Source organism: Sceloporus occidentalis, unplaced genomic scaffold (assembly GCF_023333645.1).
Source record: "Sceloporus occidentalis isolate IW3139 unplaced genomic scaffold, rSceOcc1.0.p SCAF_45, whole genome shotgun sequence".
Classification (NCBI taxonomy): Eukaryota; Metazoa; Chordata; class Lepidosauria; order Squamata; family Phrynosomatidae; genus Sceloporus; species Sceloporus occidentalis.
The window spans coordinates 2,189,667-2,212,888 of record NW_028317025.1 but is presented as its reverse complement, the minus strand read 5'-3'; the positions used below and the strand labels follow the sequence as shown (position 1 = coordinate 2,212,888).

The 23,222-nt window shown below is 40.3% G+C and overlaps 2 protein-coding genes across 2 annotated transcripts in view; both read left to right on the top strand.

Moving 5' to 3' along the window:
• Window positions 1-3,080: 3,080 nt before the first annotated feature.
• On the top strand, window positions 3,081-4,768 carry LOC149289450 (small ribosomal subunit protein uS19). Its single transcript, XM_089490582.1, has 3 exons — window positions 3,081-3,161; window positions 3,829-4,063; window positions 4,646-4,768. Exons 1-3 carry the CDS (start codon window positions 3,154-3,156, stop codon window positions 4,757-4,759), a joined length of 357 nt encoding a protein of 118 aa, XP_089346708.1. The 5' UTR covers window positions 3,081-3,153; the 3' UTR covers window positions 4,760-4,768.
• Window positions 4,769-7,448: 2,680 nt separating this feature from the next.
• LOC149289449 (adenomatous polyposis coli protein 2-like) overlaps window positions 7,449-23,222 on the top strand; it is a 59,487-nt gene continuing 43,713 nt past the window's right edge. The window contains exon 1 of the mRNA XM_089490522.1: window positions 7,449-7,577. Coding sequence (XP_089346648.1) covers window positions 7,449-7,577 — 129 coding nt within the window. The remainder of the gene's footprint in view (window positions 7,578-23,222) is intronic.

Below are 23,222 nucleotides of genomic sequence, written 5' to 3'. Positions count from 1 at the left end.
AAGGCAGTGATAACGGGGAGATGGGGTACATAGTGAGAAGGGGCTACATAGTGAGAAGGGGTAGATGGGGAGAGGGGGTAGATGGTGAGAAGTAGTGAGAGGTGGGGAGAGGGGGTACATAGTGAGAGGGGGTAGATAGTGAGAAAGGGGCAAGAGGGTGTAGATAGTGAGAAAGGGGGAATGCGTGAATGCGTACGAGAATGAATGAATTAATGTGTGGATAAATTGGAATGTGTGGAATCCATCTGAAATCTTTTGAAGGATGACTATGTTAAACATAATTCAATCTGAATTAACCAGAACCTGGTAAAATCAAGAGCTAATGGGCAGGTATAGCATGAATCTGACCTATGTGTGTGTGTGTCTGTGTATATATATATATATATACGTAAACACACAGTTTATCTGGAACTGACTTGACATCTGTCTCGATGTGCCTTTAGGTTCCTCCCAGTGATTTATTAAGTGCAATTTAAACAGGGCAATAAAAAGTAATTGCCAGAGGATATAAACCCAGAATTAATTAATGAATTAATGTGTGAATGAATTGTTTTAATGCGTATGAGAATGAATGAATTAATTTGTGGATGAATTGCTTGAATGATTTCTGAGACTGCATTAATGAATATGTGCAAATGATTTGTGTGAATGAGTCAGCAACTGTGTAGGTGTTTGTGTCTATCATGAATGTTTAAGTGATTTGGGGAAATGCAAAGATGGCACATGAAGGGTGGGCTGTTTGCCGACAAAGATGTCTTACACTGGGCTGTTAGGGGACAAAGTTGGCTCAGGCTGGGCTGTAATATGTGTGCAATCTGGGTGCTGATCAGGTTCTATATAAGCAATGTGGACAACAGGGCTGGCTTTGGGGTGTGCAACCTGTGATCTATGCTGTAATTTAGGGGTTATCTATACCTTTAATGCTGAGTTTATATGTGAATTCCAATTGATTTATACCTGCAAAGCTGGGTGTGTGTTATTCTGTTGCTCTGTATCTGGTACGCTGTTTCCATACATTATTATTGTATACCTACAAATAGAGAGTTTGTATGTCTGATTCTGTTTATTTGATCTATACCTTCAATGCTGCGTTAACGTGATTTTAAATTGATCTATACCTGCAAAGCTTGGTTTTTGTGTTGATTCTGTTGATCTATAACTGATATGCTATGTTTCCATACATCATTTATGCATACCGGCAAATATAGGGTTTGTATGTGATCTATACATGCAAGTGCTGTTTATATGTGTTTGATCTATAGTTCACAGGGAGGAAGGAAAAGCGAGGTATGGCTTAGTGAATGAGGGACAAAGGGACTGGGAATGATTTCAGGGGAGAGGACCTCTCAAAGTCATGTGTATTATGCATGTTTGGGCAGGCATTTGTAAGGGTAGTGTATATGTGTGTATTTTGACAGACTGCCCATTGGTGTTTTAGGCATAAATGGTATAGAATGATTCCCACTCACATTTGTACCCGGGGACTATTTAGCGTCCAGCAACTTTGAAAATGTCCATCATGAACCATGCCCATGCCTATCCCTGGTCGGAGGTTATGTAAACTCTCAGCGCTCAGACGCCAGATAATGTAGGGAGTGCAAGAGCCAGACTGAGAGGAGACCTCAGACTCTGAGAGCTTACCACTATGGGTAGAATCTGGGTGCATGGTAAAGCTTGTGGGTGCAATCTGGGCAAGTCCTGTGTTTGTGTTCAATCTGGGTGCAGGGGCATGTCCTCATTTGTGCAATGTGGGTGCTGGGGCAAATCCTATGTGTGCAATCTGGGTGTTGGGGCAAGTTTTATGTGCGCAATCTGTATGCTGTATGCAATTTAGGGTTTCTATGATCTATACCTTAAATGTTGACTTTGCCTTTTATTTTTCAGTTGATCTATACTTGAAAGGCTGGTTTTATATGTCTTATTCAGTTGATCTATGCCTACAATACTGTGTTTCCATGTGTTGTTTCTTTGATCAATACCTGAACTATATGGGGAGGAAAAGAGGTGTGGCACAGTGAAGGAGGGGGGGGCAAGGGGACTCTGGGGTGATGTTGGGGGTGCCTGAACACCAAAGCGTTGGTCCTGGAAGACAGGACAGACAGCAGAAGGTAGAAGCTTACCTACCAAATAATTATATAGGGGAAAAATTGTTTCTATTTTTGTGTGTTTTTACCACTATTGCATACGATACGGTAGACAACAGGCCCTAAACCAAGAATTACTAATAGATGAATTGATCCTGAGAACTAGGTTTCCCTAGTTGAAGTGTAAGCTGTTGTCATGGAAACTTAATCGCGACAAAGTGGCCCAGTCTACCAACATGAAAACAAAATGCGCCGCTGGCACTCAAAGCGATCTTACACACAGTAATAGAACAAATAATCAGTACATTAGGCGCTGGAGTCCAATCAATACGTATTGTCACCAAGGCTTTGTGTACAATTTGTATTTTTAATATCGCGTTCTTCCTCGCCGGACGTGACGCCCGATACCACCGGAAGTTTCCGGTCTCTCGCGATAACTGCGTGCGGAGGAGCGAGATCTGTCTTTTCCTCAAAGATACTGGCAAGATGGTGGGTGCCTGGTTCTCGTCGTGGTTTAATCTATTTCCATCCGAAACTCTGCGCTGCGCTTTTGCACTGTAGTTTGTGTCAGGGCATGTGCTGGATTTGGGAGGAATGCGGGTTTGCGCTTCGTGTGCTGGATTCGCGAACGTATTATGTTTATTTGCCTTCTCTTACGGCCGTACTGTGTGGGCCTGGTAGCCGAGAGGCCGCTTTCCACAGTAACCCCTTGTAGCCACACAGTGAAGTGTACAGCCTCTGGGTGTTGGTAGTATGTTGCAGGGGGTGGTGGTGCCCGTTATGTCCTGTAACTGTAACCTGCGAGTTATCGGCCTATGGCCTAGCTTGAATGTGTATAGCCTTGGCTTGCGAAATACTTACACGCTGACGTCTATGTTTAAACATTACGCGCTGTTTTGTATGGGTTCAGGACCGCGTTCACTGTCGGCCTCTGTATGCAGAGATGTGAGGGTGATGATAAATAAGCTTCATTTTGTACATTTCATTTCAGGCGGACGTCGAGCAGAAAAAGAAGAGGACCTTCAGGAAATTCACCTACAGAGGGGTAGACCTCGACCAGCTGCTGGATATGTCCTAGTGAGTCCCTCCTGTCGCTTTTTTTGTTGTTAGAATGGCAAGCTTTATATTAAGCCCTGCTTGACGCATTGATTGGCTATATTTGTTCATAGTCCCTTTACAGTCAAAGCTTGCTTATTGTATATGCTGAACTGGAATGTGTATATAGCAAACACTCTAAAATCTTATCAGCCTAACTGCTGGCTTATGTGTAATTTTTCTTAAGCTTTAATAGAAGACCTAGGTTTGCCTGATTAGAATAACTTCCTGTATGTAATATATATATATATATATATATATATATATATATATATATATATATTAATATTATATTCCGGTAAGGGAACTTCTGTTATGACATTGGTAGTTTAACTCTATATTTATTGGATCCCTATAGGAATAGCTGTCAATTGTCAGAAAAATCTTGCAAACATAATTTAGCTGGGAAAATAGGCAAAGTTTGGTAACAAGGAATGATCAACAATTGCAAAATGGTCCTGAACATCCATTAGATATAGATATATTTTCAGTAACAAGTTTTATCTTATCTGCTTTCATGCTAACCATCTTGCTTTAGTGTTGACATGATGCAGATGTTATAAGTCTGGAGGAAGTTTGTATGTATTACTGCGATTAAAAAAGAGACCTGCACTATTTAAGTAACCTCTGGACTTTCTCATTGTCTCAGTGAGCAGATCATGCAGCTGTACTGTGCCCGCCAACGCCGGCGTCTAAACAGGGGTCTCCGACGCAAGCAGAACTCTCTTCTGAAGCGTCTGAGAAAGGCTAAGAAAGAAGCCCCACCTATGGAGAAACCTGAAGTCATCAAAACCCACTTGAGGGATATGATTATTCTACCTGAGATGGTTGGAAGCATGGTTGGCGTATACAACGGCAAAGCCTTCAATCAGGTTGAAATAAAGGTGAGAAAGCTGGCTTTCTTTTGACAGTCTGTGTTTTGGTGTAGTGTCTAGGACAAGGAAGTATAAATTAGTATGGCGTTTATGCTGTAGCTTCCGGTAGGAAATTTGTCACTTTTTGACAGCTGAGATGTAATTTTGTACATATCAAGCAAGGAAATCTAAAAGTACTTGTGCCAGTATTAATTGTAATCAAAGCACTCTGAATTCTACATGAAAACATGTAATTAATTTGTTACGTAGCATTAGTGGATAGCACATAATTGCAGTTTCCTGTGTGTTCCGCTGACAAGATATACATGTCTGTCACAAGGTAGATGAAGAAACAAGGAATAAGACTCCATTAACGGCTTTAAGTACCTTAGAAGAATGCATGTGTTGTAGCAGCAGTCCAATGAAGATTAAAAGGGACTGTCTGATGTCCCTGATACTTTAACATAGATTCTTCTGTAGTAGATGTAACCTCTCTATGAATTTGTGTAGGGGAGGAAAGGGGGTTTGAGGAGTTTCTGAGGATGTAGATGAGCACTGTAGCAAAGCTGCAGAATCTGTTTCTCACTTTTTATTTTTTTTTATTTCTTACAGCCTGAGATGATTGGTCATTACCTGGGAGAGTTTTCCATCACATACAAGCCTGTAAAACACGGCAGACCGGGTATTGGTGCCACCCATTCTTCTCGGTTTATCCCACTGAAGTAATCTGTTAAAGATGTAAATAAAGGAAGTTTTCCAGCTCTTGCGGTTTCATGCGTTGTGGTATATGGGGTGATCAGAAATGTTTCACATTTGTTTGCGTATGTGCTGAATGCATGCTTGATGTCCTATAAAGGAATCTAGAAATTGGACTGCAGTAGAACTGTAAAACCTAGCATGAGCCTTTCCTACCAAGTGATAAATGACATTGTTGGAAGTGTTTGCAACCTCTTGTCTATCACAAACTGTAGATTTAGTTGGCTATTGCTGGTGGATGTTTATAATGCTGGCAGAACGCTGTTGAGAGATTCCACTGGTCTACTGTTATCGAACATAGGTACTTTTAGAGGATTTTTTTTATACTACATTTTATAGTTTTGTACCCTAAAATGTATTGTTTCTACAAATTAAAGTAAGCATGTGAGATTAGGTTAATTCAATCGATGCAGCAAAAACCACTGTGTATCCTTCTATACACCACCTAACGATAATGAGGGTGCTCGTAGGTAATATGCTTTTAGCAGAGAAAGTTGGGACTGCTGTATGTCCGCTTCATATACCGAAAAAGCAAACTGAGCAGAAACAAATAGTAGTAGTCTGACAAATTCCAAATCTGTACGATTTGTACCTCCTCAAGGTGTTACACTCACATTAAATGCGGTGCTGTGTATATCATTAGTCTTGGCGCTGGAGGAAAACTGGTGTTTATTCCTTTAGAATGCTGTTGACTGGCGTGTGATACTGGATTATTTTCTGCTTTCCTCTAGAGGTTTCTCTGGGTGATACTCGTCAAGGGCTAGATTGGACTAAGATCACCAATGTGCAGCTGGTGAAACATGCAAAGTATAACTTAATATATAGGAAAATGGCACATTATCTTGAAAATATTTTAATGGTTAAAACATAAAGTCGGTAATAAGCTTGAGTTCCACAATTACAGAGCCAAACAGACAAGATAGCACTATTTAATATATTTTGTTTAGGTAAAACCTATTTTGTTACAGTATACCTTGGCATATGTTCATCTTAACACCTTAATGACAAAGCCTGTACATGTATGGACTCAAAATGCATTGTTTTCAATGGGTTTAGGGGACCGTCCATTGTCCTTAAGGGGTTAAGTTGCCTTTGGTAAATATTTCCACTGTCCGCCATTGTCTGCCGCTACTATAGAAATGTAATATTATTATTGTAATGTTTACCCTCGCAACATTTGGTGGATAGCAGTACCCTTGGAGATCAATATTCTACATTGCAACAAAATATCCTTTTTAAGATTCAAATTATTAGCATAACAGTATACAATGTTTGGGGGGGGGGGTTCGGTGGAAATATTTCTTGGTATCTACCTTTTTAATAAGATTGCATTGAATACCAGTCGATATAGTGATAAGCTTTATTCACGTCACCATGCGCTTAATGGACATTAACATTTGCTTGTCATAGTCTTGTTTTAGGAAATGTTTTACAGTGAGTACACAACACTTCCACAGAGCTCTATTACAGTAGATCTTTTCTGTTCAGTTTGTGTAGGCTTATTTCTAGACAGGCCTAATTGCTTAGTTTTTTTTAGTTGGCACCGTCAGAGTTGTGCATTGCAGAGGCTGGATGTGTCCTCTTCTCTCCTTGTCCCTCCTGCAGCTGTAAACTTCACTGCCTGCCTGGCTGTGCAATCGTTTAACAGACAAAGAGGCACACGGACCATCAAATATGCCCCTTAATGCTTTTTATATTCGAGTGTGTCCTTAATTTCCTGTTTGTAAATGCGCAGGGGATATAGCAGGACCGTTGTCCCCTTCATACCTTTGCCTGGTTTCCCCACCCCCTACAGATAAAGAATGCATGTTACAGGAAATACAAAGTTCTTTATGTCCATGGGACAGTAAACAATCCCTTTTAGAGCAATAGTCAATATTTTGAGTCTTGTGTCCAAAATATTGCTGGCTAGTAAACAGAATAGTCTTTACATGCCATAAAGCTTTCATGCCCCATCCAACAAAGTTGTTTGAGGACATTTCTTTTCACTTTATTCTAAGGAACCAGTGAAGATGCTGTGCCGCCCGGAGGCTGGTTAATATGTCACTATCTGTGGAAGCAATTGCATGTGATAAATCTCTAGGGGGTGTGGGTGATCGATTAAGTAGAATGTTAAATGGCAGAGCTGTATTAGGGCTGGACTTAGTCCTTTTGTGATATCCCTTGAGCAGCTGTCGCTAGCTGAATACAAGTATTTCTTGTATGGTTTATAGCAAAATTAAGGTCCGGCAAGAAGCTTCCATAATAATGCTTGTCTAGATTTTTGTGCATCTATGGCAGGGCCCTCCTCACCTGTTCCTATAAGTCTATAATTCTTAATATATATATATATATATATATATGTTATCTATACTACTTGTTTTGTCCTACGGAATATGATGGTGTTAAATAAAACAATGTTTATTGAAAAAACAATGTACCAGGCACTTGAGAGAGAGTATGCACCAAATTAGCAGAGATTCAATACAAAAGCTTTTTTTTGTTTTTGTTTGGGGGATTACTTTGCTCTCTGCCTGGGTAGGGAAGTGATTATGAGCTCCCCAAAGCATATAATGATACTGAGAACAGATGCTGCGCATAAGCCTGAACTAAAGACGTTTTTAGTGAATGCGTTCAAATCTGTACAGAATACAAATCTCTCACACAAGTGACTTTGACAATGAGTGACGGCCGGGTGCACAAAGCCACCGGACACCTTATAAAAAGTAAAAACGAACACTCCTTCGATGAGAATCCTGCTCAGGAGGCAAAGGATGTGCAGCATTATTTGAACATTTCTTCGGCTGAGGTGAGCCTGTAGCCGTGTCTCTTTCGCTTGGGAGGTAGAACGGTTCCAACAGGTTACGGACAGGGCGTGAGTAACTAGCAACACAAGCTGAAGGGCGAACAAGTTAAAAGAAGAGATGGGAGAAAACTCATCAAAGCAGCTTGGGGTGCACAGCAGTTGCGTGGAGTTGCACATGAAATTTTTTTCTTCCTCCATCCATATTGACCGGCCTCCAACAGCCAAAATACCGAAACGAACGAAGAAGAGAGCAGCCAAGCTCACCCTTCCTAAACGTGAGGTGAGATAGGACGTGCCACTCAAGAGGCAGGTAACTGTTTCCAACTCCTGGAATACTTGTGGTGACATCGCCATGTTTAGAAGCCTACGAAATACGGTGTGAGCAAGCAGAACCTTCTTGGTTTGATGAATACGCTAACCTAGCAAAACCAATAACATTGTCAGTAATAGTCATAAGTCTGAGATGTAATTAACAGTGTCATTGAACAACGGTCTACTTAATGATGATAATAAACATACAGCTTATAAGATTATTGGCAATAACAAATGTATATATTGGTAGACTGATATGGTTAAATAGACATGCTTATACATGATTAATACTGTTGATTGCCAGTTTTCTGTTCCAAAGTAAAATGTTATCATAGAGTAAGTTGCTTTGTGTACCTCCAGAGCAAAGCAGTGGAGAGAGATCATGCAATTGAAGTCACTGGACATTCAGAATCAAAATCCAAAGTTACCTGAAACCACAACTAAAAAGTCTCAGCAGACCAAAAGCACGGTGTAGGGTTATTACATAGAGACCACTGGTTGTCACGTGACTTAGCCATTAGACTTTCCTGCTTAATTGTTGGGCCACTTCATCTTATGATTCCTATAGTTAAGGTTGCCAGATCAGGTAAGGCCTGTATGAGTTCTACTAGGTACAGAGCAATGCTGCCTGGAATGATTGAAGTTTTACATGGCAGACAGCTTATTAAAAGCTGTATTGTACAATGTATAACACATTCATTAGGTAGACTCACCTGGAAATGCACAAAGGTAAGGATTCCTTGTGTCTCCTAGTGCTGAGGTCCCAGGGTTTTTTTTACGAACTGTCCATTTTGTGACCGAGGCTCTGAGCGACCTTCTTGTGTATGGTGATTTGCTTTGTTTGTCAGGCTCTCTGACTTTCTTCCTCAATTCACTTCTCAGTTCTTTGTTTGTCCACAAACAAAGCTGCTGTTGGGAGGAGGATCCCGAGTAAGACCAGAGAAGGCAGGATCCAAGGGGACTAGTCTGGAAATCAGACGCTCACCTGTACTGCTAAGTAAAGCTAATGACAACATACTGAAGAACAGACGTTAACCAGATAACCCAAACATGCATAAATATATATAGTGCCAGGGCTTTGATGCATCTGTCTGATCACCCACAATCCAATGTTCTGATATGACAGGCACAGCGCTCCAATGTTGTCAGTGGTTTGTAAATGTACGATCACAGAAAAGAATGTTATGCCTATGCTGGTTTAAATAGGCTAGATCATTCACAATCTTTATTAGAAAAAGTCATTAGCATTTAATCAGAGCCATTCCACCTTCTCTGCTGAATGTGACCATTTTATAACTAAATGGATCATAAACATATTTTCAAGTACTCTTGAGTGTCCAAAAAGTTCCTATCAATAAATTGTTAATCCCAAAGCTTTATTTTTTATGTGGAGGTTTTTTAACAAAAACAAAGAAATGGTATATCAAAAGGTAAGTTACCAGGTGACGACATATGGTGGTAATACTCACATTATGTTATGAAACAACAAATAATAAAATAAACCACACATTATGTGATGAAACAACAAATAATAAAATAAACCATTTCTTATGTCTGTCTTGTGCTAAAGGCGTATTATACCTGTTTCCAGAATTGTGTGTTTGTGGGATATGACTAAAAGCACCTGTACATGAAGATTTTTGGAGCACCCCTGTTCCTTGTAAAACTTTCAAAAAGTGCATTATTCATTTTATGTTATTATCTTTGCTGTAAGTAAAAGTGGGAGGACTTAATAGGGGATATAATACTTTGACACATATTTTAACTATGTGTAGTCATGCTCTGAGCGTAAGGCCTAGGTTTATATGTTCTGGAAGATTTGTTTAATTGTGTCCTAATATTTAAGGAATAAAGGTTGTGTGGGTTTTTCGGAATCTAGATGCTGAAGTAATCTATGGCTGTAGGAGCCTACCTAAAACTAAAGATGGGTGTTTGGGGGGGGGGGGGCAGATTGCAGATCTGGGTAAGGGTCTGCAATATGACTTGCATAGGTTGCCTAAAATAGGTATCTATGAATAGCTTAACTTGTCCTGAATAAAAAGTTTCCATAGGTAGAGCTGTAGCAAGGGTGAGGCGAGAAGGACCGCCTGCTGCCCGATGCCCAGCCGCATGACCAGTTGATATACCTCACAAGCTCTACCTCAGTCCCGAAAAGCGAGCAGAGGTAGAGCTTGGCGGGATACAGGAGAAAAATCGAGACTGTCTTGTGCAAAGCGGGACAGTTGAGAGGCATGGGTTGGGGAGTACATCAGACCTCAGCTTCTGTGCTCACTGTCGCTGTGCGCCAGGACATGACATTGTATCCCTGCGCTCGGCATCAGTTGCTGTGTGCACTGACGGAGTGCAAAGGTGAGGTCTGAATCAACAGACACAGTCTTAACGCTTAACGCACAAGAAATATGAAGAAGAGGAAGTGAAGGAGGTGGAAGAAAAAGCAGAAAGGGGTGCTACCAGCCAGTATGTGTGTGTGCATGTATATGGGCAGGTGTGCGTAAGGGAATTGTATGTGTGCGTAAGTGCCGTGTATATGGGCAGTGTTTATGTGTGTAAATGGGCAGGCCTATGTATATGGCAGGACATATGTGGGCATTCGCCTGTAAGGGCAGTGTATGTGTATTTGTGTGTTTATGGGCAGGATTGTGTAAGGGCAGTGTGAATAAAATAAGCTGTGCAAAAATAAAGCGGGGTGCTAACTATTTTCTGTTCTTGCCTTGGGCGCAAAATGAGCTAGCCAAGGCTTTGTCCATTGGTAACAGGTAAACTGTTTATGGTTGCCACCTAACCAGGCCACTGCATCAGTGAAATCTGCATGTGAGGTAAGGGGGTGCAGGAGGGTGAATGAATTAAGTGTTTGGGGGCAGAAATGGCACAGGCAGGCTGTTAAAGGGGCAGAGGTGACACAGGCAGGGTGTCTAGGGACAGAGGGGGCACAGGTATACTGTTAAGGGGACAGAGGTGACACAGGCAAAGTGTGTAGGGGCAGATGGGGCACAGGCAGACTGTTTAGGGGGCAGATGGGGCACAGGCAGACTGTTTAGGAGGCAGATGGGGCACAGGCAGGCTTTTTGGGACACACACAAGTATGGGGACAAGCTGTTTAGGGCAAAGGTGGCACTGTGGGACATGTTGCTAATGAAGTTGGGGTGCCCCGGGCAATTTTGGCACTGGGGCCCTGTGGATTCTAGTTCAGCCACTAGTGTGGCCTGTGGGCACATAAGCATAACCACGCAATAACATATATGGTGTCCAAATATTTCCAGGGCTGCTTTTCATTCCCAGTCCAGCCCTGCAACTAACTATAGCAAAACTACAAAAATTGCCTGGTCTCCTAAGAAGAAAAACATTCCCCAATTTGAGGTTCATTTTGGACTTAAAATGTTCCCCTGTTAATATATATCGAGTTTGTTATATTTAGTAATATATGAGTTAAAAATGTTAACATGGCAATTAGTGTTTAAGGATGGCTGAGCATCCAAACGTTTTTTCTTTGTAAAGCATAATTACTTCATTTTCTTAATGAATGAATTTTACCTAGTGTGGAACATGGAAAAAAAATATCCAGACATAGTGGGCCATCAAAAGTAAAAATACGATGGTGTGTAAATTGTTATACCTTTAAGTAATGGCTATTTGTAGTAGGTTTAGCTAATTTGTAAAAAAAGGGCAATATCATTATGACTTAAAGAGTTACATATAATGTCACAGGCTGCATGGAATAGGTCAACAGCCAATTCCTACAGCATTCTATGGTGCGGGTAGCTACAACAGTGAAAAGTGTTCGAATGTAAATAATCATTCATTTCACGTGGAGGAAAAAAATCCAATACACTTTCTTTAATCCATTTGCCCCAGCAGTGATGTGACATAAAATTCTTTCCCCCTCCCCCACAACCTCTTTTTTGCTGATGCCACCACACACTTTTGTACTCTGTTTTGGGTCTAAACAACCCCAAAATAAGCAAGTGTAATAATAATAACTTGTGTATACCTCATAATAAATAAATAAAAAGTAATTTGCAGACGAGTCCATTAGTATTATCTTTACAAAGCTTCATTGAGACCTAGACATGCCCCTAATCAGGTCTTTAAATAAGCTCTTATTTTGTGGGTTTTCTAATATTTTTTATGTTTATATGTCAAATGTAGATCATGTTTTGTGAATTGCATTTTTGCTTTGAAAATGTTGGTGTGCCTCAAAATAATGGCACCATTTTATTCTGGGGCATTTGTATCCAGGTGCTTGTGCAAAACATTTTAGTTTGATTGAATTTTAAATAATACCTACTTTTGGGTGTAGAATCTTCGTTACTTTATTTACCGTACCAGCACAACTTTGGATAATATTTGCTAGCTTGTAGGAACTATATACCCAATTAGATGTAAAGTGGTGGATAACTGGAACAGCCTCCCAGTAGAAGCATTAAGGGAATTTAAACATGCATGGGAAAGGCATACTGCTTTACTGAATTAATAATAAAACCAAATGCTGATTAAAGTTTGAGGGAAACTGGTGAACTAGATGGCCAAAGGATTCTTACACGTCATACACGTATATACAATTGTTTGCAGTAATTACCATTATAATTAAGGAAATAAGATCTCAACTATATGGACCAGGGGTAAGTGGGTCATGCATATATAAAAAAGCCATTGTGTATCTGTATTACCATTTTAATTATAGAAATCAGGGCATATTTAAATGTTACTTGAGTGTTTGTTTTGTTACACATATGTATTTTTCATATTTTAATTAAATTTAGGGACAATATAACCACCGTTAAATATACCGAAATACTGATGTGGTTTTAACAGAACTAAATATATAAGCTGCTTACAGGAATTTGATTTGACATTATTTCCTACAAATGAATTGAAAATGTTGCAGAAGTTAAGGAATTATGTAGAATTTGGATTAAGGCAGTAAGGAGAGAAAAAAATGCAGGACTGCCCAAAAAATGTTTTGGTTTTCATTCAGTGGCCTCTTAATCCAGTTGTTGCTTTAAAAAAAATTGTAAGTTTACGAAAGCAGGACCATTTTTTGCTCCTGTACTAATTGCCATCACCTTCAACAAACAAAAGCTAATGTCACTAGAGGATGACCCCAACTAAAACATATGCCACTTAAACAAAAATAACCCCTCTTTTTAAAAGCAAGTAAAAAACACTTTAAAGAAAACCTTCTGGGTTAGTAGCAGTGGCGACTCTAGAAACAATATATAGGGGGGGCACACAAGATACCACAGTCAAACTGGGGGGTAAATCATACCACTGAAAAAACATATATATATAGATGTATATATATATATACATCATACCACTGAAAAAACATATATATATATATATGTATATATATATATGTATATATATATATATATATATTGCCAAAAGTAATGTGCTATGGAATAATACTTTTGTTATTGGGCTAACATAATACTTGATCATTGAACATGGGAAGCCTGAAGCCACAATTTAGTATGACTAATCCTTGAAATGAATATTATGGAGTAAATAACACAATACCTTAACTTTTCCACTAAACGATTTTAGGGCCTTGAACGTTTTGTCCCTGGATAAGGCATTTTATCTCTGGATAAGTATAAATGAAATAATTCCTATTGTAAGTTAAGTGCCAGGAAACAAATGACCAAACACACACCAACACAGGCTCTGTCACACCGACACCCAGACACACACACCAGGACAGGCTCTACCACACCAACACCCAAACACACACACCAGGACAGGCTCTACCACACCAACACCCAAACACACACACCAGGACAGGCTCTGCCACACCAACACCCAAACACACACACCAGGACAGGCTCTGCCACACCGACACCCAAACACACACACACACACAGAACAAGCTTTGCCACACCGACACCCAAACACACACATCAGGACAGGCTCTGCCACATCCAAACACACACACCAGGACAGGCTCTGCCACACTGACACCCGAACACACACACCAGCACAGCCTCTGCCACACCAACACCCAAACAGACACCAGGACAGGCTCTGCCACACGAACACCTATACACACACCCCAGGACAGGCTCTGCCACACCAACACCCAAACGCACACCAGGACAGGCTCTGCCACACCGACACCAATACACACACACCCCAGGGCAGGCTCCACTACACTGATAACCAAAAACACACAAACAGCAGGACACAATCTACGTCACAGACATCTACATCAGGATGGATTTTTCACACTGCATTGTCGTTTTTGCCCCTTGTGTATTGATGCCCCAGACAGCACCCTTTTAGCATAGATTAATGTGGTGCCCCCACACCCTAGTATGATCGCCTCCAGCCACCACTATTTGTATAAATGCCCCCAGCAAGCCCCTCCCTTTATTACTGATTTATGTGAGGGCCCCATCGTATATATGCGCTAGACATGCATTTTTAACTACATAATGAGTACTTATCTCTTTGAAGTAAAGACTATGATTGAAACATGATTTCAAAATTACAGCTGAACTGGCAGTTTAGTTAATATTAGACCCTGCTGTCGATATATACAATTATTAGATCCTGCTGCTAATATATATATATATATATATATATAAATATTAGCCCCTGCAGCAGTGCCCACTGCTTCACTGCTGAGCGCCGAAATATGACGTTATATTCCGGCGCTCAGCATGAAATGACGGCACCATGACGGAGGTAGAGGCCTAGCGGGGAGAATGAGGGGCGCCGAGCGGTTGCTAGGCGCCCCTCTCTCTCTCCTCCGCATCAAGGAGAATGAGGGGCGCTGAGTGGTTGCTAGGCGCCCCTCTCTCTCCTCCGCACGGGATTTAAAGTCGCATTGTGAATTTATTCCAAATTTGGCAGGGGGGGAACAGGGGGGGGCAAGGAATAACCTAGGTGGGGAAATTGCCCCCCCTTGCCCCCCTGTAGCGACGCCACTGGTTAGTAGGTAAGGGAGCAGAAGGTAAGGGAGATCCCAATCTATGTTAGATGACCAAAGGTCTGTGAACACCCGTTCTAATTATTGAGTTTAGGTTTCAGCCACACTTATTTTATAAAATCAAGCAAATAGACAGCCATCGACTATTCATAGACAAGCATCGGCAGTAGAAAGAGCCGTACTAAAGAGCTCAGGGACTTAATATGTGGCATAAGGATGCAAACTTTGCCACAAGTCTGTATTTCTGCCCTGCTAGATCTGCTCCAATGTCTAGGAGTAACAACAGCTCCAGCACGAAAAAGAAAAATGGTGGAAAAAATGGATGCATAAAATGTAGAAATTGTCCTAGTTGAATACCCTGGGCTGTCTTTTTTTCAGAAACATATATTTTTATAGGTATAAATTAAATTGGGGGCTGCAGTTGTGTATTCTTCTATAGGACATCCCTTCAGCCACATAACCGTATGCAGATCACCCTATTGGATGATGAGACTCGGCACACCACTTCTCCTCAGCAATACACTATGGGGCACTGTACCATACTTACATATATATATACAAGCTAGAGTTTTCTCCTGCAGTTGCACATATTATGTATGTATGTACAAAAAATCCAACCCAACATTTCAATAAATGTGTGAACGTTATCCCAAATTTTGAAAGAGATTGGTGATGAAATAGCTGCCTGAAAAATATCAAAATAGTCCTAGTGAAAAACCCTAGCTGAATCAGGACACCGAAGGCAGAGCTTGGTAGGTAGTGTGTCACTCAAGCTGGCAATGATACAGCGCATACGCAGTACATTCTCCAACAGTTTCCCAACAGTGACCTGGAGAAGCAGCACTTTATCTTGAGTCTCCAGGCAAAACCCGAAAGTTCCTAGGTTTGCTGTTGTTCAAAGGTGAGTCTGAGGTTAGTTGGCTTCTGGATGCAGTATTTCTAATACACAAACTTGCTCATACATACAAGCACCATGTCCCTTCCTCCTTACCCTCACACCACTAATCCTAGGCTCACACCTGACACTCTAGCACCATATACAGTAACACACACAAGTAAACAGCATACACTCACACATGCTACTACCACACAGTAGCACTTACACTAACACCATATGCTCACACGCTCTAACACCATACTCTACCACTATAAGATCACATGCATTCTCTAATACCATGTTATTGGGAATCATCAACAAAAATAATACTAAAGAGATTCACAGGCACACTCTTTCTTTATTGGGGCCGGCGGTCGGTGTAAAGCCTTGCCAAGTCCCCTCTTAACCCGGCACATAGCTAAGGATGCCTATCACATGGTAGCCTCAGCCTCCCAAAGCCACTTCTTCAAAAGAGGGAAAACTCCAGGTAGTCTGCTCTGGGAAGTTTCAGGTATTCAGATCTGATTATACCCTTTTCCACTGTCGCGTTCTGTGACTACAGTGTTGAACAGGGCATGGTCCATTTATAGTGCAGCAAGTGTATCATGATTGGATGTTGGCTTTATGCCCCACCCGGCGTGACCAACAATTCCCATAGTGACATGCATTTTATATTAAGAGAGATAAACTGAGAATCAGAGGAAGACAAATTTTGCATCTCCACCTGCGTCAAACCTATTAAATATTTTACAAGCTTTGATTTCATATACATTTAGAAAAAATGGGCATAGAGACAGATGCAAGAGAAAAAGCGATGTATTGGAGACATTGAAAAAACTGAAAAAACATGAAATATAAATACATTTGTCAAAATGAATATGGTCTCTGAATGCCTGTGCGGTTAATGCATTGTGAGAGACAGGCAAAGGAGAATGGAACAAGGGATGCACATACAGAGATGAAGGCGGAGGCAGATGATTTGTGGAGAGGGAATGGCTAGCTACAGGGTGAGGCAGGGGATACAGTAAGGCTGATGGAGGATTATTATGATAGAGAAGGGTAGTGACAGTGCAAGAGAGGAGGGGATACAGACTAAGGAAGAGAGGAGGGATTGAATCCTGGATACAGGGAGGGGTATTGTGGGGAGTCAGACATAGGAGGAGGGAGAGAAAGGGAGAGAAATATTCCATGGAGGAGGCTGTAAATTCAGGATCTCAAAGCATCCTTCCTGTTTCTGCAGCAGGTGAATAGTTATAATATACTCAACGTGTTTTTAGCATATAGATGATAAAGGTAATATTTATGGGTTGATCATCCTATTTTCCTTCTTGTTGTTTTTCCTTTTTTCAATTCATCTTCCTCTCCATTATCTGGATAGGGATCAATCTAAGACATAATAATGGAGTCGAGAGTTTGCGCTTTGTGGCTGGGAATATAATCTGTAATGTATGTGAGCTGAAGAGGGGGGTTGTGGGAAATAGAGGATTTGAGGATAATGGCGTTGGTTGTATTGTTACTTGCATATGATGGAATGGATATATTGTAAACAAAGAAATCCAGAGGTGACGAATGGAGATTAATACTTAGCTGCAGGTACAGTGTCAGGGCTGGACAGGAGAGTGTAGGGATGATCACTGACAAAATTGGAGGAACAATATTTGTATGTATGGAAATAGAAAGAGAGTTGAACTGTGTATCTGTTTATTTGATTGAGAAGTGGGAAATGGCAGCGGAGTGTTTGCTTGTCGAAGGATATCTGGAATGAAACAATATACCTGACAGGGACTTGAGTAAGTGTTTTTGGGAGCTGGAGGGCAAAGAAGGAGGCAGGTTAGGGGGCTTATGAATAGCAGGGAGGTCCGGTCACAGAGACGTATGTGTGTCTAGAATAGCAATGAACAACCACAAAGATTGAATGAAAAGAAAGAAATACTTGGAAGTTGCAGTTAAATGCTCTAAAGGATGTAACGGTGGGTGTTGCTTTCTTAGATACAATTGAGTGTATTGTAGCCTGAAATAACAGAGAGATGATATAGCTTTTGGTAGTAAGAGATTTGGCAGCCCCGTGGTTATAGGAAGGCCAAGAAGACATATACAGGTATACTGAAATGTACTTCGGCTTCCCTTATGAAATATTTTCTCTTACCTAGAATCTCACAGTTTTTAGCACTTACACAATCTGTTGTTTTTTCCCCTCCAGAATGAATCTTATTGTGGACTACGCTTTGTGTTGTCATTGAGCTGCTTTCCTGCATCAAGGATGGAGGTATGAACTAAAAATAAACATTTCAAATGTATGAGACTATACACGGGTTTTGGGATTATCAGAGCAAAATGTCAACCTCTCAGTTCCTGTGGATAACATAGGCGACACCAAATGTGATATCATTTTATTATTGTTTAAGATTTTCCCTAATATACAATGATGTCATACAACAGTAACGCACAACAGTGGTCCTGAATGACAGAACAGAATTGTTAAGTGCTGGGACCTTTACAGCTGGCGGTTATCCAAGATTTGGTGGCTGTTCTGCAAATTAATGGTTTGTGATGTAAATTCCCATTGTTTGTCTAGTCCAGCAGGCATGCATATGGTCTGTGGCTAAGAACGTGTTATTTCAGTGGTAATTTTTTTATGGGGATTCATAATTACTGGAGGTATTTCCCCATTCCCTATCCATGTGACTTTTTCTGTTTATGTGAATAATCTCTGGATTGGTGAAAGAGCCACCAAGTTTCGTTGCATGAGTCTTGTTGGGCCTAACTGTTGACTTGGTGAGCCAAGATAGACATAGTTTCCAGCTGGCTTGGCTCTTGCCGAAGGGACTGGCCCAACCTAGCCACTGAGCTGTATCCTCTTTCTTAGATTGTTGTTTTCTTTGGGATTATTTGCTCTACACCTAGTTTTTTGTATATGTCTTATATTTTTCTTTTGAGTGTTTAATTTTATAATTTTATTAACCTTTTATGCTTCCTGATTGTATTTTGTTACCATTGTGAACTTTACTGCTTTTTGTGACTGCGTTGTTGAAAGGCTTAGCTTGTTTATTTGTGCTTCGTGAATATGTTGTATGTTCAGAGTGTTTTAATATACTTTTATCCTTGTTACCTCAAAAGTTAAATATAAAAACAGGTATCAAAATGGATTCTCATTTGAAGAGAAAGTTACTTGGGGCTTTATTAAAGCTAACTTCACTTCAGTGGGTAGTCAATATTGAGTTGACTTGAGCGAGCACAACTATTTTAAATTTGCAGCTTAATATGAACCTGTTCTCTTGCTACCCGTCACACATCAGCTCCCTGTTGATCTTTGTCATGCATTTAGGCCACTGTTATCCTTTTCTGATCACTTGCAGCCATCAATACACATGAAATACTCTACATGCTGCCATACCTTACAACAATAAACCACAGCCATGTAGAGACATCAGGCATATATCATAACATAGTAACATGAGTCCGGCTTAGGTTATTCCCTATACAGCTGCACCCTCTGAAATAGGTACAAATTCAGCCTTGGATGATTTTTTTACTGAGGTAAATCAGTGTCCAGCTTTGGACATCTTAACGGCTCCTGTATTTACAGAGTGCAGCCAAAGAGTCCTTGAAGTCCACCCAGGATGGCTTGCTTTTCAGTATAGTCTTAGCTAAAGCTCAAAATGTTAACTCCCAAATATCCTTAGTAATCAACTTTGACATATACTTCTATGCCAGGGGATGGTTTGTCCCCATGTAGCCTAAGGAGCAAACACAGCCAGGTGGCCCCTGCTGCCAAACTCTATATCAGTCACTCTGCATAGCAATGGTGCCAAAATGTTGCAAATAATGCCAGCTTACCTGCCCCTGTTGTAAGCTTCACCTTGAAGGCCAGAAGATGTGATCCTGAAAGTCAGGACTTTTGTATAATGTGGCAGGAACCTTCAAATATATAAAAACAGTAAGGGATAGTATTTACAGGAGAAGACATGCTAGGGCATGCTAGTCTTTATACAGCCCATGATGCAGCAGATAAAGTATATTTAGCCAACACATCTATGAGACACACAGTATATTTCCTTTTCATTTCTCTGCAGTGTGTTGTACGACTGCTGAGTGCAGCTGGGAAATACATTATCAAAACTGATATTGATGTTTGTTGTATCTCCAGGTGCACAGTGATTATTCCACATTAATGCTTACTCGTAAGGGCTGAGGTTAGCATCTCAATCACAAACAATTTGTTGCCTTTTGTTATTATCTTACTGGTTTTTTTTTTTGTAATTTTAATATGTTGCTGACCAGTGATGAGATCTGCCCTTCTGTGAGTTTCTGCATCTCACACAATTTAGCATTTTCTATACAAATACTATGCATTATGTTGTGTGTCCTTATTGTATCTTGGTTTACATTGTCGTCAGCAGCTTGTCCAATGAACAGTGTTGTCACTTTAATACACCCCCCCAGTTTAATCTGGGTTTTTAGTTTTGAATCAGCGTTCTTCCACTATTTTAGATATCCACATACTTCCAATACCAGAATGGCTTGTATTATATGTAGTTTAAGTTATGAATAAAGGAAACGTATAATGATATATCTGCACTATGTGTACCTTATGGTGTTTCCTATTTAAAGAATCTTAAGTATATACTGTATGTATTTCCTTTTATGTCCTGTGTGGACCTGGTTTCATTGCTTCTTTTTGACAGATTGCCTTGTTTCTGACGTGTGTTTGCTTTATATTTATCCTTGTATCTTACATCAGGTTAATCTTATGTTCCCTGCTTAGGCCTTGGGTGTGTTATGCTATTTGTGTTTGCCATACAAATCCTATGCATTATATTGTGTGCCCTGATTTTATCGTGGTTTACATTGTTGTTTGTTGTTTTTGTTTAGTGTGTTTTTCAACAATCTAGATGCAGTGTTGTGGCTTCTGTGGATTTTGTACACAGATTTGTTCGAAGGCTTTTGAGCCATTTTGGAATCAGCTTAGATTCTTTGTGTAACTTGGTGTTCTTATTTCTGTGTTACCAATGCTAACTGTGATGTAACTACTAAGATACTATATATATATATATATATATATATATATATATATATATATATATACAATCACTTGCCTTTGCTTTTCTTTTATTCTTTAAAGGTCACTTCTTTGTGTATATCGCTACAGTATTGTGGGTTTCATGTAATTTCTGTGTGCTTCCTCATGTGTTCCACTTACTGTTATGTTCACTGACTGTCTATGTGAGGTTCTTTGTTCTCAGTCGAACATGTCACTGACTTCTAGTTGATGTTCTAGCAGTGACACCCAGGACATTTGTCAAGTGAAGAACTACAAATTTGAACCACACCTTTGTAATATAGAATATTGATGGACCTTAGGAATACTTTAATCTTAAATGGAAAGCTGTGGACAAATGGGTTAATAATACTAGGAGCAAGGATTCATCCTTCAGTAATCAGTGGGACCAAGAGAGCTGGCTGTGACATTCTTTTGGAGAATGCAGCTTGGTTATTATTCCCTTGGGGTCTGTCATATAAATGCAGACCCATTCTATTCTATTCTATCTATTCTATTCTATCTATCTATCTATCTATCTATCTATCTATCTATCTATCTATCTATCTATCTATCATTATTACATTTTACTTTAATCACCGGCAGACACTATAACACTATTACAAATAGGATATTACAATATTGTCTGTGCCACTAAAATATAAAACAATATACAACTAATAACAGTAACAAATATAAGAAATACTGACACATAAGGAGAGCCTCATTCTTCCGAGTTTACTGTTACTTTATTATCTTTCAAATATCTATACAATGGTTAATGTAATGTAATGTTTATTAATCTAAATAGCAGCACTACTGACCTATTGTACACAAGCATATGATAGCCTAATGCCTTTTAATGTGAAAATATTCCCCAACCAGCTCAAGATCTGTCCAATGTGCTGAAATATTCAGCTTTTTCCTGCTTTCAATTAACGCAAATGCACACGGATTACATTTTTTCATATGCATTTAGTGGTCCCTGGATGGCCTAATGGTTCCTCCTGTAAAAATTCTGCCGTCAGAGGAGTGCCTGGGAAGTAGAACACAGAGGGAGGGGTGTGGGCAGTGTCAGAGAGCGGACGCTTATATAATGAATTCCTTGTTTGGCTGCCGGGAGCAACACATCTTTTCTATTTGGTTGGAGCTACCCAGGGAACGCTGGCACAAAATGTCTGAGGACAGGCTCAATAATTAGGATCTGTTAGCAGATGGAGGCTAGAGTAGAAAACGTCAAGAAAAGTGAAACATAATGCATTCAAATTGTCTAGACTTCCATTGTGCACTTTTGAAGTTAAATACAACCATTGTAGAGTTAATTCTTTTGGGTTGCTGGAATATAATAGATCCCGAATGCAGCCCAGGAAAAAGCTCATCAGAGGGCACCATTTTCTCTTGTATTTTGGTATTGTTGAACATTCATTACGCTAAGAGGTTCTGCTTTAGTCCGAGGTCTGTCGTTCCATACAGATGAGCTAATGGCTGCCTTGGGTGCTGAGCAGGTAAGGTACCAGCATATGCATACGCAGGAGGAGATTCACTAAGGAGCAAAGCATAGAGCTGACTCTGCCCGAGATTGGGCTGTGGAACCCATGTACTCTCATCAAGCTCTATTGAGCTTAAGAACTGTAGCGAACTGTAGCAGAAGTTTCTGGGAATAAACTATTAATCTTTATTTGCGAAGACCTGTGAGTGCGTGATTTGTTTAGAATATATATGTTGCAAACGTACATATACAGTGGATATAAAAAGTCTACACACCCCGCCAGGTTCTTGTGATTTTAAAGAATGAGACAAAGATAAATCATGTCAGAACTTTGTCCACTTTTAATGTGACCTATAACGTGAACAATTCAATTGCAAAACAAGCTGAAATCTTTGAGGGGAAAAAAAAGAAAAAAACAACTCACAATAACTTGGTTGCATAAGTGTGCACACCCTCTTATAACTGAGGCTGTGGCTGTGCTCAGAATTAACCAATCACATTCAAACTCATGTTAAATAGAAGTCATTACACACCTGCCATCGTTTAAAGTGACTCTGATTAATCTCAAATAAAGTTCAGCTGTTCTGGTAGAAACCAAGGTTGAACTTTTTGGCCATAATTCCAAAAGGTATGTTTGGCGCAAATACAACACTGCACATCACCCAAAGAACACCATACCCACAGTGAAGCATGGTGGTGGCAGCATCATGATTTGGGGCTGTTTTTCTTCAGCTGGAACCGGGTCAGGGTGGAGGAAATTATGAACAGTTCCAAATACCAGGCAATTTTCGCACAAAACCTTCAGGCGTCCGTTAGGAAGATGAAGAGGAAGTTCACCTTTCAGCACGACCACAACCGAAAGCACACATCCAAATCCACAAAAGCATGGCTTCACCAGAAGAATATGAACATTTTGGAATGGCCCAGCCGGAGCCCAGACCTGAATCCAATTGAACATCCGTGGGGTTATCTGAAGAGGGCTGTGCACAGGAGATATCCTC

Excerpts from the sequence above, each read along its gene's own strand:
- LOC149289450 (XM_089490582.1), top strand. Across the intron at positions 4,064-4,645 it reads TCAATCAGGTTGAAATAAAG|CCTGAGATGATTGGTCATTA; the intron begins GTGAGAAAGCTG and ends TATTTCTTACAG.